Source organism: Contarinia nasturtii, unplaced genomic scaffold (genome assembly GCF_009176525.2).
Source record: "Contarinia nasturtii isolate CC-2019 unplaced genomic scaffold, AAFC_CNas_1.1 Cnas_scaffold_630, whole genome shotgun sequence".
NCBI classification, from domain to species: domain Eukaryota; kingdom Metazoa; phylum Arthropoda; class Insecta; order Diptera; family Cecidomyiidae; genus Contarinia; species Contarinia nasturtii.
The window spans coordinates 2,900,612-2,921,872 of record NW_022197981.1 but is presented as its reverse complement, the minus strand read 5'-3'; the positions used below and the strand labels follow the sequence as shown (position 1 = coordinate 2,921,872).

The window sequence follows — 21,261 nt, the reverse complement described above, 5'->3', positions numbered from 1 at the left end:
TGATACATTTTTATTTTAAAAACAATTATTAATCGAATTTAAAACTTATGACATCATTAAAATCACTGATTGAAATGTTCAGTTGAAACATAAGATGTTTAAAACATTTTTTTCTTTCGATTTAAATCGAATTGTATTGTCCAGTGAAGAAGAGTCGTCGAAAAATACGAAGTTCGTCTCTGAATGTGTGTGAAAATTCTATTGAAGAGCCAGCCCGTGCACACTTCAACACTGTCACTTTAACGGCCGGCAAAATAATGAGATAAGATTAGAAAATATGACACATATAAAATTGGTGTACTCTGTCATTTCACCATTAAAACAGTTTATTGTCATATTCCATCTCTGTTTATTCACCATTTGTGAAATCATGAAATGTTTGCTTTTATGATAATTGAGCGATATCGAAAAAGTTGTTCAGTCTGTGTGAACACACTTTTGAATAAATTGCGTTTCCTGTCATGCTAAATTACGGTTTTATTTTACTTTTTATTTTGCAGCCGCTTTGTCACATGCATTAATTGCTTGAGCAAATTAAAATCACAATTTGCACGTAATTCATGAATATGGATTTTTTTTAGGCAAATTCAAATCAGTCAGAAAAATCAACAAAATTGAAATCAGCGCTTTCTGATGTATATATAAATAGGCTTTGATGAAAATTTTCAAGGTTAATCAATGAAACAAAATTAACAAACAATGTAAAGCTCATTCGGAAAAAAAGAAAAGATTCACTACTTTGATTTTGTAATAAAATAAAATAATTTATTATTCTCGTTTATCTATTACAATTACAAACTATCACTACAACTAAATCGTTTCGTTTAAATTTTTTAAAAAATTCAACATTATACTATTCCTGGATTTATTCATTTTATCTTTTTGTTTGTTGAATTTTTTATGCAATCATTTAAACAATTTCGTTTCTCGCCCAATAAATTCATTTAAAATCTTTTTTTCTTTTTTCATATCGTTTGTTTTGTGTGCAAACAAGTTGTACTCATCATTTGCGACAAAAGAAGTGCGGTTTCTTCAATGGAATGCCGGTTGGCCCATCGGAAAATTCGCAAAAATTGAGACCAAGTTTTTTTAGCGGATGACATCTGCTCTTTGGATTTCCCCATCGACCGAAAAATCTCAGCCATTCAGGGCCAATCGAACGTCCGGTTCGTTCGCTATCAAATGAAATTTCCACCTGTTTCCATGTTGGCCATGCTGTCCCAAAACCATTTATATCGAATAATCGTGCAACACGCACAAATCGATGTTTACCAGGTGCCGTCCATAAACCGTGTGAACCTTGCGCGGAAAATAGCACCGGATGATTCTTTGATGTGACAACGGTACGAGGAAAATTTGGATGTTGTAAAATTCCCTTTCGGGTTTCCTGTCGCCGAAAATCAAATGTACCGGTCAAACGTTCATATTGATAATATGCACCGGCATCGTGCGCTGAAACATACATTTGATCTGGCTCTTTTCGTCCATTGAAATACAATGTCATATGTTCCCAGTCGCCAACATGACTGCCGAAATCTTTTTTTGTACCTAAGCAAACTCCAAATATTTGCGGTATGGGCAAATTTCCAAACGGACCCAAGCTTAGCGTGCATATCGATTTACCCTGTAAATAATAGAACAACGCTGTGAACATTCAATACATTGACGTACACGTTTAAACGAATTTAAATAATTTACTTGACTGTATGGATAAAACATCCAATATGTTACATGAAAACTGGGATATGAGCTGCTTTTTATCGGCAAATCGGTCGATTTGACCGTTTCATTTGAATCATAATTTTCATTTAGCTCAACGGTTTCATTCGATGATTCATTTGACATCGTTTGCATTGTACTTGATTCAGTTGCTTTTGTCACCTCATCCAATTGGGTAATTATGGTGGTGATGGTGGCAGTGCCGGTGGCATTCGTAATGGTACTGCTGGTTGATGTGCTGATGGTTGTGAGCGTCTCTTGCGATTCACGTTTGTGTCTTGTTGCATTTAATGTTACATTTTTATCATCGGGTGCACCGAAACGTTTTGATATGGACACCGGCCGCGGTACTGCCGATTGTATTTTGGTTTGAGTGAATGTATGTTTTAGTAATGAATTTGACACAGGTATATAGGTTGCTTGATGACGGCCAATTTTTGAATCAATTAGATTCGATTGAATATCTAAAAGGTGGATTAGCATAAAAACCAAAATTATTTCTATTGAACTTGATAAAAGTGAGCTTTTCAAGAAGAATTTTTTTTATATGGAATACATTTTATTATGGATAAATGCGAACTTTTTTCACAAGGAAATTACGTCAAAATCTTCAGAAACTCTTTCTAAAACGTTCGAACTTACCATCCGGTTCATTTTCTAAGGGCTGTGAATTGCATAGAGTTACCATCGCATAAATTGGAACATTTCCTGTACTTGGACTTTGGCCATAAATAAATGATGTTTGATCAGTCAATAAATCATCTGGAACAAAAAAATTTCGCGATAAAATTCATATTTAAATAAAAATTAGAAGAAAATAAATGTTCTTGACTTTCTGGAATTGACAATGTTTATACCACAACATTGTGATGAATGAAAAAATAAAACATTTGAAATGTCTTTTTTTCTTCAACGAACCTCATCACTTGAGTTTAAACGCAATGTTTTGCCGTCACATCAAAGTAATGTGCGTAAGACATGATGTCAATAAAACAGAATTTCATAATGATAGTATAAAACCGATAGTTTTAAGTGTGTTTCTGGTTCAGTTCAATAAATATAATATTTTATACGGTTATTATTTAATGATGATCATACCAATGTTATCGTTTGTAACAAGAAACCAATTGGAAGAGTGGTCGCCAATCGGCAGGTCAATGATGTAATTGAATAAATAATTGTCTTTGTACATTCGTTTGTGACGTCGTTCCCATGGATGTCGATCTTGTTGTGACAGTATAACATTGAGTTCGTTGGCTGTTTCATAATAATACAATTGTTCATCGTCACCATCGTCCGATTGAAATTGTTGATCGTATGCGATGTGGTTGTTGTTATGATTGTTGTTGTTGGCATGTGCGTTTTTCGATTTTTTAGCTTTTTCAGCGTGAACGTGCTGCAGAAAATCGGTCACGTCGCCTGGCATAAATTTTTCATTTGGTGCAAGCCAAACTAATGGTGCCCATTCGCGTACCAGCTTCTCAACTGATCAAAACAGAAAAGAGAGAGAGAAAAAAAACAAACAAACAAACCGATTTATAATAAAAATGAAGAAACTAAACATATAAAAACATATAATGACGATCAGTAATGTGCGAGCTACATTTTACAGGGGAGGTGATTTTTCAAAAACTAGAAATTCTCTTCGTTTTTTTTGCTCTTCACTTTTTTGGCGAAAATCCTTAGCAAATTGAAAGAATTTTTCTTGCGCCAAAAAACCCTAGCAAATTCGAATAATTTCGGCGGAAAATTGTTTTCTCGTCAATATCACAGGGGGGTAAACCCCCCTTCAATGACGATTAAGAATTTGTGCAGTATTTTGATTATATCATTTATCACAACTTTATAGTATGATTATTCATATGACGATAACTGATTCAATTTGAGACGCAAGAATTGCAAGTTCCAATGTAGCAAAAGTAGAGATTTCTTCTCAATTACATAATGTCAATTTTAGTATAAATAAGCGTGTGTTCAACATGAATTATGGGCCACGTAACAAAAACAATTCAACAGTGTCGAGTATAGGATTTTCTAATGGATTATTACATCGACACACATAAAATGGGTGCGTTTTTATATCAACAAAATATACAAATATTTACTGTGAACGCAATATTGCAATAATGTAGATTTAATCGTGGCAAATGCGAAACTAAAACATAATATCGCGATTTACGCATCGTCACAATGGATGTGAATTCCACGAACGGAGACTATGAGAAAGATTTGATTGTTTGTTATAGCCTATAATAATATGTACACCGGCATTGTTACTCCGTAGTCAACAAAACGATCACCTTTATTCAGATGTAAAACAAATGATCAGGTGTGCACAAACAATAAACAACACGGCTAAGATGGCACACGCCAACGAAAATCACCTTGAATGCACATTTCAAAATTCATCAATTATTCCGTCATATGGATGATAATATAAATGATGGATTTGGTGAGTCTGTAGTAATGCATAAATATCGCATTTGTTGGATGATTATTATATTTTATTTTATTTGCCGTTGAAATATTTGTGATAATTAAATCGATGGTGTAATGGTCTATTTCATCGTCACCAAAATATATTCAACAAAAGAATGAATAAAGTCGACCCCGACGTACAAATCACCTCCAAAAGTCATCACTGACTCACTCACACACACACACAGGTATTCAAAATTATATTTAAGAAAAGAAAACATTTCGCGTAATTGACGAGATTATATAATCGAGATATTTGTGCGTTTCGTTAAACATCGACAATATATGTCTGGCTTTAGTTGGCCATAGAGTACACACACAGACATAGAGACTGAAAAAAGATCACGGTTGCAATCAAATGACATAATATTTTTGACATACAAAGGGAAACAAAATAAACATCACATCGGTCATTTAGTTTATGACATTCAAAATGTTCATGATTCGGCAATTTTCATATGCTCGTGAATATGAACCAATCGTGTACGGATTAAGAAAAGAAGAAGACAACCATTGAACAGAGCCTACTGATTAAACACAGCCAGTTATATATACAATAATCAAATTGAGACACATAGACAAGCTTCGTCCAATTTGAATAATTTGCCAAATTCTTGGGAAATTTGATTGAAATGTTTTTTTTTTGTTTACAGTAAAATTCAATCCATCAACGATAATTATCGCTGAACCGTTTTGTTTTTCTCCTGCATAATTGGTGCTGTTGATACAAGTGAAGTGCATCTACCTGAAGTGATGATCAATGCAAATCTTTTCGATGTGTGTTCGCAACGCACGAAATTAAGAAAGAGAATGCAAAAAGTATGCGGAGAAAAATGTACCAGGCATATATATATATGTCTGTTATTCAAGCGATTTTTGTTTATTTTGCGGTTTTTGTTTTCGTTATTTTCATTGAGATGTGCAAAAGCATGAAAGAAAACCAAAACCTTGAAGCATCTCATGCGAATAATATGTGTAAAAACATTTGTTATTTCATATAATTTTTTGACGATTTTACTATACTTTTTTGGCTCGCTGAAAAATTCGAAGCATTGAAACGATTTCATGCAAACGCCTTATTTTTGTTATTGATGCGCTGCCGGTAAAATGCATTATTTTCTAACCGTATTCGATTCGATGAATTCGGCGGGGATAAAAATTTGCAATTTTTGCCATCGAAATGAAACAAACAAAAAATAGTGTTGAAAATCCTTTTGTCATACATGGTGCATCACGTGGAAATTTGCCGTGAAAGCACTTTATTTTTTCATAATAATTTTCGTACACAATCACCACGCGCTTCCTTTTACACAAAATTTCGTTTCGTGGAACCCATTTTATGTGATATTTTTTCTCTTCATCTTTCTAAAGTAAACCATTGCGCTCTCACTTTTGACATAATGACGGTTGCGGTTATTTAAATGTTAACGCTCTACTTAAAACAATGTTGCAATCGTGCGATGTTTTTTTTTTTCGAAGAAAGAAAAAATGTTGCAGTTTATTATTATTTTTTATTTCACTGAAATGCACCGGCATATCGATAAATCCAATTTTTTTTCTATTGTTATTGTTTCCGCTTCCATTCTAATCTCGTTATGCCAGCCGATCATTGCCTTTAAAGCTGTTGCCAGTTTCTTTCTTGTACGAAAGTGGGAAATAAAAATTACCTGAAAAGAACGCAATAAATTCTTGAGATTGGCTTTTTGTTATTATTATTATTATTAATTTTTCGTTCAACATAGATATTCTCTTTCTGGGTATAAACTTTTGATCAAGTGAACAAGCCATTTGATTAATTAACACTTTAATTGAGAACGCGCACAAATTGAATTACACGATTAAAAAAAAACAGAACGAAAGAAGCACATGAAATAAGAAATTCAATGTTACCTTCATGTTGCTCCGGAAATAATTTGGTATGATCGGTGATTTCTGCAAACGCGTATTCAGCTAATGAGAACCAACAAGTTAAAACAACAAAAACGGCTACATGAATTGGAAATGCTTGTCTGAATGCCAATTTTATGGGGTCACTCATATCGCCATTGGATAAATGTGTGTCGTTGGTAATTTACTTGCCGTTTTTTGTTTGGATATTAAATTGTGAATAGGCTCGAATTGAATCTTCTGGATGCGATGCGCTCCGACTAATCTCCGGATAATTCTCTTCGGCAAGGATGGAGATCAAAATTCGTATGATTGTTTCAAATTGATTTTTATTTTACAGAGTCACGCATAATCAAAGCGAAAAGCTTTGAGAGAAACAAATTATGCATAAATTTCTTTCTCACAAATTTTACGTGCACTTTTGATTAATGCAATATGAAAAATTCATCCGACTTAAAACGATTTGCGATGCTGAATGCTTTGCGTATACAAAAGAAAACAAATCAGTTGGCGCCTGTTTTAAATCTACATCTATTTCTTTTTTGTTTTTATTTTTACACCAAACGGAAAAAATCATACGATTGCAAATTTTCACCGTTCCATGAGTGACAACTCACAAATATTTTTTTTTTTCGTATTTTTGTTTGTTTATCGTCGCACTTCTTTGGAATTAGTTTCTATACACGTCTTAGATATTTTTTTGTTTCAACTGGTTTCAGCCATTCGTCATGTGTAATATTGAATGAAATTGATATGTTGTGTGGATTAGTGTCTTTTGATAATTGTAAAGCATAAATTGATTCTCGATTGACATTCACTGGCTCTATAACTTCATTTATACACAATTGTACCGAGTCCAAATAAATTGTTGTCATGTGCTTGATTCGTTTGCATTGCACTTTCTAAGAGGTTTTTGTTTCTTTGCAACTACAAGCGCGTGCGATTCGGTGGTAGAAATCCGTTTAAAGCCGATAGCACATTTTCGATTCGTTCAAACACCACACTTTGGCTTGTTTTGAAATTTGTAGGATATTTATGTAGTTTGTGGCATTAAAAAATTCGCTCTAGATACGAGATGAGCACTCAAATTGGCACGCAACCGATCGTCTATCACACAATGCTTCCCGTCTTTGTCTTTGATGCCATGTAATGTTATCGGTGCTTGTTCATGCTAGACTGTCATCGTCTTAGCAACGCGCGTTTCAGGTATATACTGACGCACTCATACTGATAATTTCTCCCGATGGCCCCCAATGTGTTTCATTTCAGCCTTCAGCCACTCTTCATTCACCACAGAGCACCATTATCGTCGCTATGGTAGTATTTTTCTTTTTGTTATCTCTATTTTTCTTCTTCTTCTTCTCTCAATCAATATTTCTATGCAGATTTCGAAGCTTTCGGTGTTTGTGGAGAGGTACACAAAGTCGGCGTGCGCTCTCGTTCACATACACACAATTTATATGCTGCCGTGTGTTTGGCACAAACTAGTGATCTGGTGAGAGATGCTTACCATCAAACTATGTTTACGCATGACTTGTTATTATTATCACTGCTTTTTTTTCTGCTGCTGCTGTTGTTATGATTTTTTTTTTGCTTTTGCGTTTAATGTGAAATTTTCATGTACTCTCTTTTTATTTCGTAGGTCTTCTTCACAACGGGTCAATAGATTTCACTTTTTCGTTACTTCTTTCTAAGTTTAATGTCGCGTGCGCACACGCACATTTACTCGTACTGGCACCTTAGACGGCAACTTTTGTACGTGCTGATTTTCGGATTTTCTACCGTATGTAATCGAAGAAGAAGAAGAAGAAAAAAACAAAAGTGTCGCACACACACATAAAGTTCAAATCTTCATTGATCATCTGGATAATTTACCGTTGTGCGGTCACATTGGCTGAAAACGTAAAACAGAATGAAAAAAAATTACTGAATAGAAAAAAAAGTTAGTAAAATCTAAATCACGCCGTAGCGTTAGCTACTCTCCCATTATAAATGGAATAAAATGCTTATGCTTTCATTCTTCTTTTCTCTATTCTACCCATTTCCAATGGGTTAATTGCGGCATAGCTAATTTTTTTTTCTTTTTTCTGTTCGATTCATTATATTTATTGTGTATGTGACAATATTCGCTACAACCATGCTCAAATACCTCAATACACACGATTGATGCTTCTTCTTCTTCTTCATTCGCTTTCTCACTCAATATGACAACGATAAATACCACATAAACTCAGTGGATTCTTTCGTAAACATATTCGAATTGAAATATTAAAATTGATCAAAACAACCATTAAGAAAAAACCGGTAAATTGAATTGCCAAATGATGACAAAACAAAAGCGGCGAAATAAAAACAATGGTGAAAGATTTAATGTTTATTTTCTGTGAGATATACACAAAGTGAAAATATATATATATTTTTAAAAACCTATTGTGTTGTGAATGTTATCGTGATCCATCCGAATCGTACGATCGGGAAATAGAACGGATTCTGTTCAGTGAAACAAACGAATAAAATGGTTTCTTTTTTTCCCGTATTTTTTGAAGAAAATAAAATAGAAAATATATTGTTTGCAACCGTATTTTTCCACTCGATCAACGCAAAAATCTCTGTCTTGATCTTAAACTGTCTTGATCAACTGCTGTTCAATCACTAATCGCATCGCATCAACATTCTTCTTTCTCTTTTTGATCATCTCGTTCTCTGCGGAGAGAACAATTTTTATGTTGTTCGTATTGTACGGCGGTTGTTGTTGTTGTTGTCTTGAATGTGAATCTATATCACATGTGCATATTTACCATCTTCGCATTTTGCACGCATTCAATGATGATAAGCTCTCTTTCTCCCCCTCTCGTGATGGCAAAAATCACAATATGCATAGATGACTGATCTTCTGATGAGTAAATAATTCTGTCATGATTTTCAAATTATGTACGCTCAATTTAATATCGTTTTTCTGTTAAATGTTCTTTGCATTAAGATTTCATGCGAAGTTTTCGTATTTAAATTCAGACAAAGACACGAAAATTGAGCAAGCTTTTTTTTAACAAATTTTCGCCTCAATTCCATCAGAATCCATAAAATGATATGGTGATGAAGACAAAATGTGAGAAAGCGATCAAAACACATTCCATTGTACCAAATCAAGAGAGAAAAAAACTATCACCACGTACCCGATAATTGACGCAAATTAAACGTCGAAAATTGAAATAAAATCATGTCTAAATGGGAACGTAAAAATTTCACAAGATAATTCACAAAATTTTCTGGCACAATCTTCACTAGTATTGAACTCATTCAGCTTATGAAGTAAAATGAATTTTCCATTTAATCTTACGAAGAAATCAAATTGAAAAGAGAAGCAAAAAAAAACGAAAAGTAACACGCCACAACAACACAAAATGATTCCACAGACACACACACTGTGAAGAAGCACGTGCAATTGGCCAAAAGTACATATGTATATATAACATATATCTACCTGAGGTGTACGAACGAAAAACATGCACTAAAGTAACCAATTCCAATGTTCAAACTTTTCGAGTAGCCAAAGAAAAGCGATCATGAACACTTAGAATAATGTGTGTATACCTGAACTGTTTTTAATCGACTCTTAAGTGGTAAACAAAGAAAATACTCACGCGAAAGACACTGACAGAGCGAACGAAGCGCGTGCACCAGCGCATGCAGAGCAAGAGACAAAACGGCCAATTTCTCATACATTTTTGCGTTTTGTTTCTTTTTTTTATTATTCATTATTTTTATGGTGTATAACATATCGTATCGCCCAAACGATTGGTGTATTGTCTTCATTTCTCTTTTGCGCTTGCTACGGATACCATTGACACAACAGCCAGCCAGTAGCCGACAACATGATTATCATTGGCCATAGCATAGAGTGAGAACCGAGTGTGTGTGGCTGAAATTGAAACAACTTTATTTTTCGTTTTGTATTGAGTCAAGTGTGCGCTTCATGAATTCGAAATGAACAACACTGAAGAACGGGAAAAAAACCGAATACATTTTCCAAAACACTTTCAAGCAGACAAATAGAGAGAAAGATCAATGGAATGAAAACATCGATCTTGTCTGCATGAAAACAGACACAAGACTCACAACCCACTTTATGTAACGGTAAAAATGGGTCAATGATAAAAATGAATGTCCAAAAGACATATATTCCGATATTCTAAATTGAGTTAGTATCCGTTATATGTTCAAAGGTTAGTTTTCGTGTGAATCGGCCAGTCAAAAAATGAGCTACACAATCAATTTTTCCCGGTTTCTATCGATTTTCAGTTCAATTTTCTATATCTCACTATTTGGTACACACCATCTGATCATATGGTTTATAGGCCATTGATCATTACATTGATAATGGAATGCATGCAAATTTGACTCGGTTCACTTTTCTACTCACATATTGTATGTGATGGAATAGAAACCATGTGCTTGCGCATTTTATCCAATTATTTACTACATAAAGTGAAAAAGATTTGTTCCGTATGCGCAGCACTCATTTGCCTCACACCCATCTCGTTATAATAATTTTCACATATAATTAACGATAATTAAATGAATTAATCGGATGAGAGAAAGAATTTCATGTCATCTTTTTGAAAATTGCCATTGCAATCGCACAGATGAAGAGAAAATGTTTTCTACATTTATTTAGCACGTTCCAATACAAATTCCGTTTGAAATCGTTCCATTTCTACTTATTAACATCTGGCCTTCGTTCAGAAACAGACAAACTTTTCGAACGAAGGTGCAATGTCATAAAGTGCCGTTAAAGAATTAGAGAGAAAAAGAGATCAATGACATTTTGGGTACGAAATATTTGTGTTTTTTTTCCCTCGATGTGCCCGCCAACGATAAAATATTTATTTGAAATCAAAACATTTATTGAATGGCATGCGGATTGTGAACGAAACACGCCACCTCAAACCGGTTATGCCACATGTGAGAAAAGCAAACACACGCAAGCAACTATGTCATATATAATTTCGCCCTACCAGTAATGAAATTGAAATCGATCAGGCGATGAATCGCTTTGACTCTGGTTGTTTTTCTTTTTGGTTCATTTCTTTCTTGTTCACCGTTTTCAATTTTGTTGCTTTTTTTTTTTGACAAGAGAAAGGTCAGGTTCATGATTGTTGTTACTTCCATTTGCATGTGTACTAATACATGTTGATCGAAATTCGATTGGTAATCGACCGTAACTGACGTTTGACATTTTTATTGATAAATTTCGATCCTTTTTTTTATTATAAATTTTGCATGATTTGTTAGACGATCATGATTGATATTCGTATCTTTTCAGGAGGAACATTGATTCAAAGTGAAAGGTTCGAATTTCAAAAAAAAAAGAAACATAAAATGCAACGGAAAACAATTACACGCAAAATCATATGAACCGTATCGAAATGACTTTGTCATCGAAATGCCTATCACCGATCATTATCCTGTGTCATGACAGTAACAACACTCATGGCTGAGTGACATATTATCATAATTGCATTTAACGCAAACATAATTTTATGTTTCAGAAATACTACAATACAATATACAGTCTGAATGCAATTTTATATAATATAAACTGCACACACACATATATATTTATACATACATATAAAAATGTCATTTTGTCATGTGCCAATTCGAATGTATTTGATAAATGCGTTACTGCTCTGCATTTATTTGTTGTGTTATAAATCGCTTTCCCTTTGCGCGCAAGAAGACCATTACATTCGATAGCGATGCACATACTCAACATAAAAATTTACCAACAATCCAAGTCATAAACTAGTCTCATATCGTTATGCGCGTAGTTAAATTTGTTTGTTTCTTTTGTCAGTTCATTTGGTTTCATCTAACGACATAAATTTCGAACAATAGACTACAGTATAACAATGCGTATTCATTGTATTGTTATCAATGGAAAATCATATAAGTTGTAATCATGCAAATTGCTTATAGAGACAATTTAAAATGGCCAACGTGGAATGGCACATTTGCAATTGCATTACATAAAATCATCAATAATTTTATGGTTTCATTTTTTCTCTTTCTCTTCATTCATTCTATTTGGTATTTTGAAAGAATTTTTCATTCTGATGGCATCATAAAACATTATGCAATCTCTCTTGTACATCTTGTATTTTTAATGTGCTCCATATTGAAATTTATGCGGCAGAAATTGTTTCTTTCTCCACTCAAAAACTTGACCATAAAAATACAAACAATAAAATGCGTTCTCAATTAAAACACACTATTTCTTTACGATCTTGTTTCAATTAAAATGCGGTTTTTATATTTGTTCCTCATTGCCTCATGTGGATTCATTTCGATATAGTCTCAACAACACACTTTTTACTGTTTGCAGTATGTTGAGTCCTCAAGCAATTTAAAAATTTAAAACGAAATAAATCTAATCAAATCCTATCAAAGTAACATATACACGCTTTGAACTTGTTAACCAAATAAAAGCAGTCAATTCATTTTTTTATTCGCCCAAATGTATGCAAACGCATGAAATGCATTATTTGTTATTTTGAATTTAATCATTAATTTAGTCATTTGTTTGGTAAAAGTACCCAATTCGAAATAGCCCATCTGACCAAAGAGACTGAACAGAGCATTACAAATTCTTTGCTGTCACATATTTTAGATTTGAATAATTTAGATAAAAAAAAACTGTGTCACACTAAAATATAGTCGGATTCTCCGTTTCTGAAGCTTATCAATTGAAAACTATTCATTTTAATGATTATTTTTAATGATAGTGTTTTCATTTTAAAGATTCAGTTTTATCAGCCTTATTTTCTTTTTTCAATTCTGTGAAAAATGCAATAAATGTGTAACATATTTCCCATAATCAATTTGATGAATTTCTTTGAATGTGGTGTTGTCATTATTTTTTCTACCTGTTGATTGCTTTTTTTTTTAATTTATTAATGTTTCTAATCGGTCATTGCAAATACAACTAGGTATATGGAAATGAACGATTTTAACGACTGTTGAAAATGCACATAAAATCGATTACATCGAATATCGGTTGTAAAGTGTGCAATTACATCATTTTGTTGATGGCCGTTGTTACTTTTTTATTTTCTTTTTTTTTATTTGTAAAGCTTTTAAATAAATCAGCTAGAAGATTCTTGGTTATTTAATCATTGCATTTTCGATTTCTGTGTACGTGTCCTATTCAAATCAATTGTGTTGCAATCTAGGGGACGGAAACCAATAACTAGTTTTTTATAGTCCAAGTAAAAACCAGAAAAATTTGCAAGAAAATTTCGATTCGTCATTTTTATATTGTTTCATGATTTGGTAACTAAATCAATTTTACAACTCGGCTATTGAAAGAAGCACACTGTTGTGTTAAAAAAATTGGAATTAAGAATATGAAAATCTAGAATATTCGCACTTTCATAGAGAAATATTAGCATTATTAGATTATTCAAACAATAAAACTAGTAAATAGGCTATAAACTAAAAAAATAGCATTGATGCACATCCCCTAGGTCGCACTATTTAAATGAAATCATAAAAATCGAATAAAGTAAAAGACAATAATCTGGTTCTTTTATGACAATTGCATTTTCGAGAAAAAAAAGAAGACGCAAAATCGAGTGAGAGAAAGAGAAAACAAATAAATTGCATTTTGTTGTGAGTATCAAATTGTGCAATCCAAATGGTCATTGTACGAGAATGTTAGAATCATTGAATTGTGAGCGCGCACAAAACCAATTACGTCAACGTTAGAATAAATCTGGCATTTGGTCTCAAATTCGTACCGTTTTTCCCCCATGTCTTTTGAAATGGGAGCTACTGCGTGAATTCTATACGCGATATTCTTTTTATAGCCAATAATAATAAAAAAAGTATGTAGAAGCAAAAAAATTGACAATTTGAATAATCATTTAATTGATTGAAAAGTTGTTGGAAACCAATATTTCAGAATGAATGTGCTCAATATGTTTGTGTTCTCTGCACACAAAACGGTTAAAAAAATATGACTGAATTAAATACGAAGAGAGATCGAAAAAATGAGCTGCAATTCAAAATAAAAACAAATGAATTTTTCATTTGAATTTATTGATTGTACAATTTTATCTTTTGATATATTTGAATAGGTTAATGGTTATTTTGTGCACATACACACGATTTAGCCTGAATTTGTTGACATAGTCATATGCTCTGGTGTGATCTTGAGACAGTCAGTGCTAAGCACAACAAAAAAGACTCTTATAAATTGGTCGCGCACTTGAATTTTAGTTCGCATTCGCATATCTAGTTACTATCCAAATCGAATATTTAAAAAAAAAATCATACACATAAATTGTTTTTTTTTTTGCGCGTTCGCACTAGCTTCATGATCCAAGTCACTCTAGCTGCACGCTCTCGCTTGTGGCTCAAAAATCAACAAACTCTCTTCACTCATACACCGAGTGGTATATCGGAGTGTCTTTTGCATTCGTTGTGCTATTTAGGCTGCGATCGGTTTGAATTCATAATATACACGTATTCGGCATTATATGTACGATACATATAAATCTCTTGCACAGTTTCTTTCGGCATTCAAGTGGTTCGCTTCTTTTATTGTGTGTTGTTGTGTTTTCTCTCTCGCTCTCTCTTTCTTCATTTTCATTCCATTCGGTCGGTCGATCATTCGGCTTGAAGATTACTGTGTAAGTGTGCTGTTTTCCTCTTCTTCGGACGTTATTGTTTGTCGTGTTGCTGTCGTTGTGGTCGTCATTGTTGCCATCGTAGATCGCCATCGCCGCCGCCACTGCTGTGTGTACTGTGTACTGTGCTCTCTGCTGTTGGCTCGTTGCCTCAAAGATCCGAATGTATATTAATACTATTAAAAGAAAGTAGTGATAGCCACTGTCTCAGTATCAAATTGGCCCTTGTAAACATCGAACGGAGAACAAACGTTCCTCTAAAATTTCAATTTTGTGCTACAAACAAAAATAAACCGTTTTCTCAATCAACTTTAATAGTTATAAATTCGGGAAAACCCAAAAAAAAAACAACGACCGATATAAACATTATTTTTTCAACCCATTTTTCGTCTACATTTCTGTTCTCTTATATACCATTTTCGGTTTTCCAATCGAAAAACACAGACCAAACCTTGTGTGAAACGAACTTGAAAAAAATATGTGTCAGTGATTTGATGTAAAAGAAAAATTCATTCATTCAAAAAAGAGTTTATCTTTCACATTTCAAAGTTTAAAATCGAATTTAACGTGCTAAGCCAAGTGGATTTTCATTTTTGAGTTGTGAATTTTTTCTCCATTGAGAAAAAAGAGACAAATTAATGAACACACACGTTCGATGACGGCTGAATTCGATTCGATAACATAAAAGAAACTTAAATTTGTTTTTTTTTTCCTTCTATAAAACACATATTCAAATTAAGCGGTAAGTAAACGATTTAAATTTTTCTTTTTTTTTGATTACTCGATCAAACGGTTACTCAATAGGTTTTCGCTAATTTCCGTTTAAAAAATAAAGGAAAAAAAACGAAAAACAAAACGAACAGAGAGTATCACCAATCAAAGCGAAAATACCGAATTCCTTTTGGATTATGTGCAAAGTTATGATGTATATATGTGTTTATTTTGTGAAATTGAATCGATTGGGAAAGTAACATTCCAATCTACTTGAAGAGAGAGAGAGAGAGAGAGAGAGAGAGAGAAAACGCAAATCGAACGAGAAATATATACTTATAAAATGAAATATAAAAACAAACATGCAAAGAAACAAAAGCAGATAAAAAAAAATGAAATAAGCTCATGCGCGCCCGTTGAAAAGTGGCTCAAAGAATGAGCGCGCATGCTCACGCTGCTTCCATTTTCGCTTAAATATATACATATATTTAATTTCGCGAATTGCATTTCATTTTAAAATTTAAGATACGTGTTGAACATCAATGAGAGTTTATCGCAAATAAATTTATCACTTGTTCGCCGTGAACATTTATGTTGGACACTTTAATTCTCTCAAATTCTAATTTCAAGTGAGAATTTCGGTTTCTTTTTTGAAGTATTTTACCCTTTGATGAGATTTCAATTTCTCCCTTTTTTATTCGCAATTCGAAATGAGACAAACGACACAGAAAGCAACAAAATTCGTATTTAACACGCACATATATGTGTCAACATCAGAGTATTTTTCTTGCCAAACAAACAACTAAATAACGCACTCGGACACATACGCAGGCCAAAACACACAACTTTCTTTTCCAAAATTTATGCGCATAACCAAAGATTTCTTGAGATCAAAACACAAGTGGATCGTAGGTTGAGCACGTGTCCATTTTTGGGTGTTTTTATTTGGGAATGACCCTTAAAATGAATCATAAAACTAAACTTTCTGAAATGTCGGTCGAAAAAATGCGATCCCAATGCAACAAATTGAAAAAAGTTCACCATGCCATCCAATGTGTACCTGCGTGTGTGTAATATTGACACATTGGAAAATGTGCATTGAACAAAGTGATGAAGAAGAAAAAAAAAACAATTATTTTCACTTTTTTCTCTGTCTCTTCCAAACTTATTGCATTGCGTGCAGTGTGCGTTTGTGTGTATGTCGAAAATGATTTCACAGAAACTTTAATTACATTGAATTTGTGTTCAAATAGCGAGAAAACTAAAAAGAGACACCAAGAGAAATAAATCTAATAGTGAAAATATTGTCAAACAATATATAAGACATATATGACACAGTGGAGAGAAATTCTATTTGCGTTGCATATGTAAATAAAATATCATGTGCGCAACATGTCAATTGATACTAGAATTGAATTGTTGGTATTGAGACATACGGCGCCGAGCTTTGAAAGCAATATGCAGAAAGAAAGGTGGAAGAAGCAACAAGATGAGAAGAAAAGGAAGTGAATTTGATTTTTGCCCATTCATGATGATGATGATGTAAGGTATGATAATAAATGAGCTAATGTACTATTTTGCATAGGAAAATTGACAAACGCTCACAAAAATTCAAATGAATTTATCATATGCGATATGAGAGTAACATGTTTTATTTATGGGTAGCAATCGATCGGATAAAAAAAATTGTATATATATATATGGAAAGCCTTTTGTGTCACTAAGCGTGCCCGCGCCCGCCTGTGCGTCTTAACAAGAGAGTGGAATTTTGAGAGTGCAGAGAAGAAAGATCATTAAAAAAAATATTTTTTCGGAACTGATTTCACTTCAAATGACAACGTCGTAACCAATGAATTTTTATTGATTTGTTGCTGCTGTTGGTTGTTGTTGGAAGGCGCATGAACCATATTATGTGATCAATGAATTATGTAGGTATTATGTTATGATGGCATCAAAAATAAGCAAATGAATTTTGTGATTTTGACACATACAAAACTGCGCACACACTTGGTGTATATATTGTTGTTATATGGGACGACAAATAAACGTAAATCTTGGCAAACTATTTTATTTAAATTTTAACCGATTTCGTGGATTTTTACTTTTTTATGGATGCTTTTACCGACACTCGATGTGTGTTCGCATTTTTTTTTTTTCATTTTTTTTTTAATATGAAATGTATTCTGTGGAGATATGTGTGAACGTTTTCTTGTGTATGCCATGGAAAAAACTGAATAAATCTTGACGTGTGTGCACATGTATGATTTTGTGCGCACATAAATGTTATGCGATCCTCAGGTGTTTGGCATTCAATTTTCTCTTTGTTGTTTAAATTCATCGATTACATAATTCAATGTTAGTTTTTTTTTTCGTTGGTTCGTTCGTTTATTTTCTTTCTTTCACCGCGTTTTTGCTGCTCTTTTCGACATTGTAATTTTTTTTCTCTTTCTCATCTGTCATCTTTAATGATTTTGCTTATTCATTTCAATCAATCAAACTGAGAAAAGCCGCCCTTTTGACTGTTTTTCTGATATCGATAATCATGATAGGGTTTATAGATAATTATGATACGATGTCTGGGCGATTTTTTTTGCAAATAACGTTTTTTTTTTTTTTAAATAAGTATACATATTAGTCTGTCGATTGATTGATCAATAAAAATCAAGTGAATATCGATGGTGATAAAACTTTGTGATGTCTCTTGAAACTGTTCAAATATCTGCTATTTTTTGGTCGTTTTTTTCACTTTCAAATGATAAAATCATTTCAGAATTAGATTGTATGACCCCCAAATTCTTCGAGGAGACTGAAACTAAGTGGGTTTTTTTCGCTATACAACTGACCGTTACACAGGAAAATAAAGTTATAAATATGATGACTAAATGGGTCATTCATTGCGCATTTGTTCTCTTTATCTGTGGCAAAAAAAGAGCTAACACCACATATAGAGAACGAGATGTATTATTATTTCGAAAGAACAAAAAACATGTATTAATGGCTCAATTACAGTATCTTAGTACAATTTAAAGACCATGTTTGATGATTCAGCATAGCGGGATCGTTTGCAAAATGAAATTTAAAGAAATGAAGAAAAAACAATATGAATTGGTTGCAAAAGCAAAAACAACAAAAAAATAAGTAGCGGCAGAAAAAAAGGGCCAACAACACAAGAAGCGAAGCAATATCAAAAGAAGAAGTAGCATGGTTTTTGGTTGGTTAGTCAACCCAATCATCGACCAATTTGATCTGTAGCATGCAAACATGCCAACTCACAAACAAATTCAGGCACGCACATACAAAAACACTCAATCCCATCATCCAGATCTCACAGTAGTTTTGTCATGAACTTCAATGTTAATCAAAAAAAAGTTTGAAAAACACACATGCACAAAAAAAGAATGCTTCGATGCCATGTATCTACTAATCTCGATCGTTAAATCGAACGAACGGAGCTGATCGTGCCTTGTCCAAAGTCCATTAGTTCAGTCATCAACTTTCGATAAAAAAATGTTCCACGGACCCCATGTACGATACAATTACGATAATAAATTCAATGTTCAAAAGCGCATTCAAAGGTGAAAATGCGCATCAATCCAGTGCTCATGATATTTCTATGTCTATTTGTTCGATCACATGCATATGCGGTGCATATAAAGCAGAGACAATACATCTATATATAAAATCAAACCCAAGAATCAAGTGATTAAAGCATAAAATAAAATATAATCAACGGTACACCGAATCCAATATCAATAGTCTTGTGTCTATATTCTTTGGTTTTTCTTTAATGTTATATGTGCTTTAGTATGCAATGCACAGAATAGCATTTCGATTTTTTTGTTCTCTGCTTCGTTAACATCTCGCTCTCCGTGTGTGTGTGTATCTCTATCGTTGTATTTGTGTGCGTGCAAGCCTTGTTATGATTGTTCATTTACAGTTCATTTCTCTGAGCAAATGCCACGAAAACACTTCCAAATGGCTTGGCATACGTATATAGGTGCTTTATTTCTTCTTTTATTTGAAACATTTGATTCTTGAAATGTAGAAAATGTTGTTTTGTCGCCGGTTTCCATTGGCTTTGGCGCGGCATAGATTAACAGATGTGTTTGGTTGGTGAGCGAGCGAGCGCCCGCGCGAGTCTTCTATATACGATCGTTCGATTCATATGACGATTTTGAGTGTAAGTGTGATGATGAACTCGTTTGTGAGTGAAATGGCTTTGGCATTGTTTCGATTACCACTACTACCGTTATTAGTGCGGTTTTTTTTATAACTCATCATCCGTTCGTTGCTGTTGTTGCTGTTGTTGCTGCTGTTTGGCGAACACACACCGTTCGATTCTGATTGGTCTTTGTCTTTGTCTCGTTTACAACTGGTTGACCCATTTTCAATTGTGCGGTTGCTACAACAACAACAGCAACAACAAAATACCTGTTGAAACAGAAAATCGTGAACGCGCGATTGCGCTCACTTACAAAATACATGTATTTACTTGTATATCTGTCTGAAATCTTTTGAAACTGTTGCTCTTTTCATTGTATCATGCATATATTTTGACCCATTCACACGATTTGATTCAGGTTCTCACAATCAGAAGACACATAACGTTTTATGTATATTTTTGTTTCTGGTTTCTGGGTGTCTAAAAAAAGAAAATCGGCAATGATCCAAAAATTCTGGAGTAAAGCAATTACATGCAGGCGTGTGAATCAATTTGCTTGCAGTGTGGCGCAAGAGAACATTTCGGTTTCTCTTTTGTTCGGGTGCAAAATTTGACAATAAACATTTTGCATCGTCATCGTTTTTATTCGCTATCTGTTTGGTATGCATTTGTATACAATTGCTCACTTGAATTCGACGCCATCGACTCACACTTTACTTTCGCTTCTTGTTTGCTCTTCAATTTTCTTTCTTTTTTTGCTTTGGCACAGGGAATTTCTTTACGTATTGGCACCTCTGCACACAGGTATCTGCTTTTCGACTTGAAATGTACATCGATTTCGAAAAATTGAAGCGAAAAAGAAGGTGTGTACAAAACACATACACAAAAAAGTGAATCAGTTTTACCTTCATTCGATTCACTGGTCTTAATCTTTCGCCATTTCACTAATTCAATTTGACATTTTTTTTTTTTTTTTTTTTTTTTGAATTGATGTTTAGAAGTCATGTTTATTATTCGGTCGAAAATTACAGAAATAAATATGCAAAAAAAAAAATCAAAACAAAAAGAATAGGGAAAACAGTGATCGCAACAACATTCAGAAAAAGGAGGCTAACATGCACATGGTCTGTAAGGTTGAATTGTTTTTCATGGTAAAGACCCATTTAAAACACACAACCACACTCATAAACAAAAAGACATGTGTACAAATTATGATTGTTTTTATTTCTTTATTGAACGGTGTTTTGTTCTTGTATTCTGCGCGCACGCACAAGCGTTTATTGTTACCGTTGAGCTTTTGTTGCGATATTTTCGAACATGGACATCGAATATGACTTCATCACTATTTATTGTTTTTTTTTTCTTACGTCGTCCCCACACACAGAGAGTGTGTATATATATATTTGAGGGCTAAATAAGCGCATATTTTATGAACGATCATCATTGCATGTAATTACAATGCTGCAAAATGAAAGCACCATCGAGGTGAATTCAGGTGAATAGACCAAATCAAGATATTAACATTCATAACACACAAAAATCCGAACCAAGACAAAAAAGAAGAGAAAGAGAGAGAGAGAGAGAGAGAGAGAGAGAGAGAGAGAGAGAGAGAGA

At 33.5% G+C, this 21,261-nt stretch overlaps 2 protein-coding genes across 3 annotated transcripts in view; one reads left to right on the top strand and one right to left on the bottom strand.

Annotated features, from left to right (window-relative positions):
* Nucleotides 1-897: 897 nt before the first annotated feature.
* On the bottom strand, nucleotides 898-8,726 carry LOC116340290. 2 transcript variants are annotated; one of them, XM_031766714.1, is made up of 7 exons: nucleotides 8,512-8,712; nucleotides 7,595-7,978; nucleotides 6,088-7,396; nucleotides 2,818-3,204; nucleotides 2,362-2,481; nucleotides 1,699-2,183; nucleotides 898-1,624 (listed from the first exon to the last, which is right to left on the bottom strand). In XM_031766714.1, the coding sequence occupies exons 3-7, from the start codon at nucleotides 6,233-6,235 to the stop codon at nucleotides 1,004-1,006; spliced, it is 1,761 nt and encodes a 586-aa protein (XP_031622574.1). In that variant the 5' UTR covers nucleotides 6,236-7,396; nucleotides 7,595-7,978; nucleotides 8,512-8,712; the 3' UTR covers nucleotides 898-1,003. The 2 variants fall into 2 exon arrangements, with proteins under 2 accessions (XP_031622574.1, XP_031622573.1); XM_031766713.1 differs by having other exon boundaries at nucleotides 6,088-7,978; nucleotides 8,662-8,726.
* Nucleotides 8,727-14,851: 6,125 nt separating this feature from the next.
* LOC116340194 (fatty acyl-CoA reductase wat-like) overlaps nucleotides 14,852-21,261 on the top strand; it is a 16,597-nt gene continuing 10,187 nt past the window's right edge. Inside the window, exon 1 of the mRNA XM_031766515.1 lies at nucleotides 14,852-15,516. The gene's annotated coding sequence lies outside the window, so the exon portion shown is untranslated. The remainder of the gene's footprint in view (nucleotides 15,517-21,261) is intronic.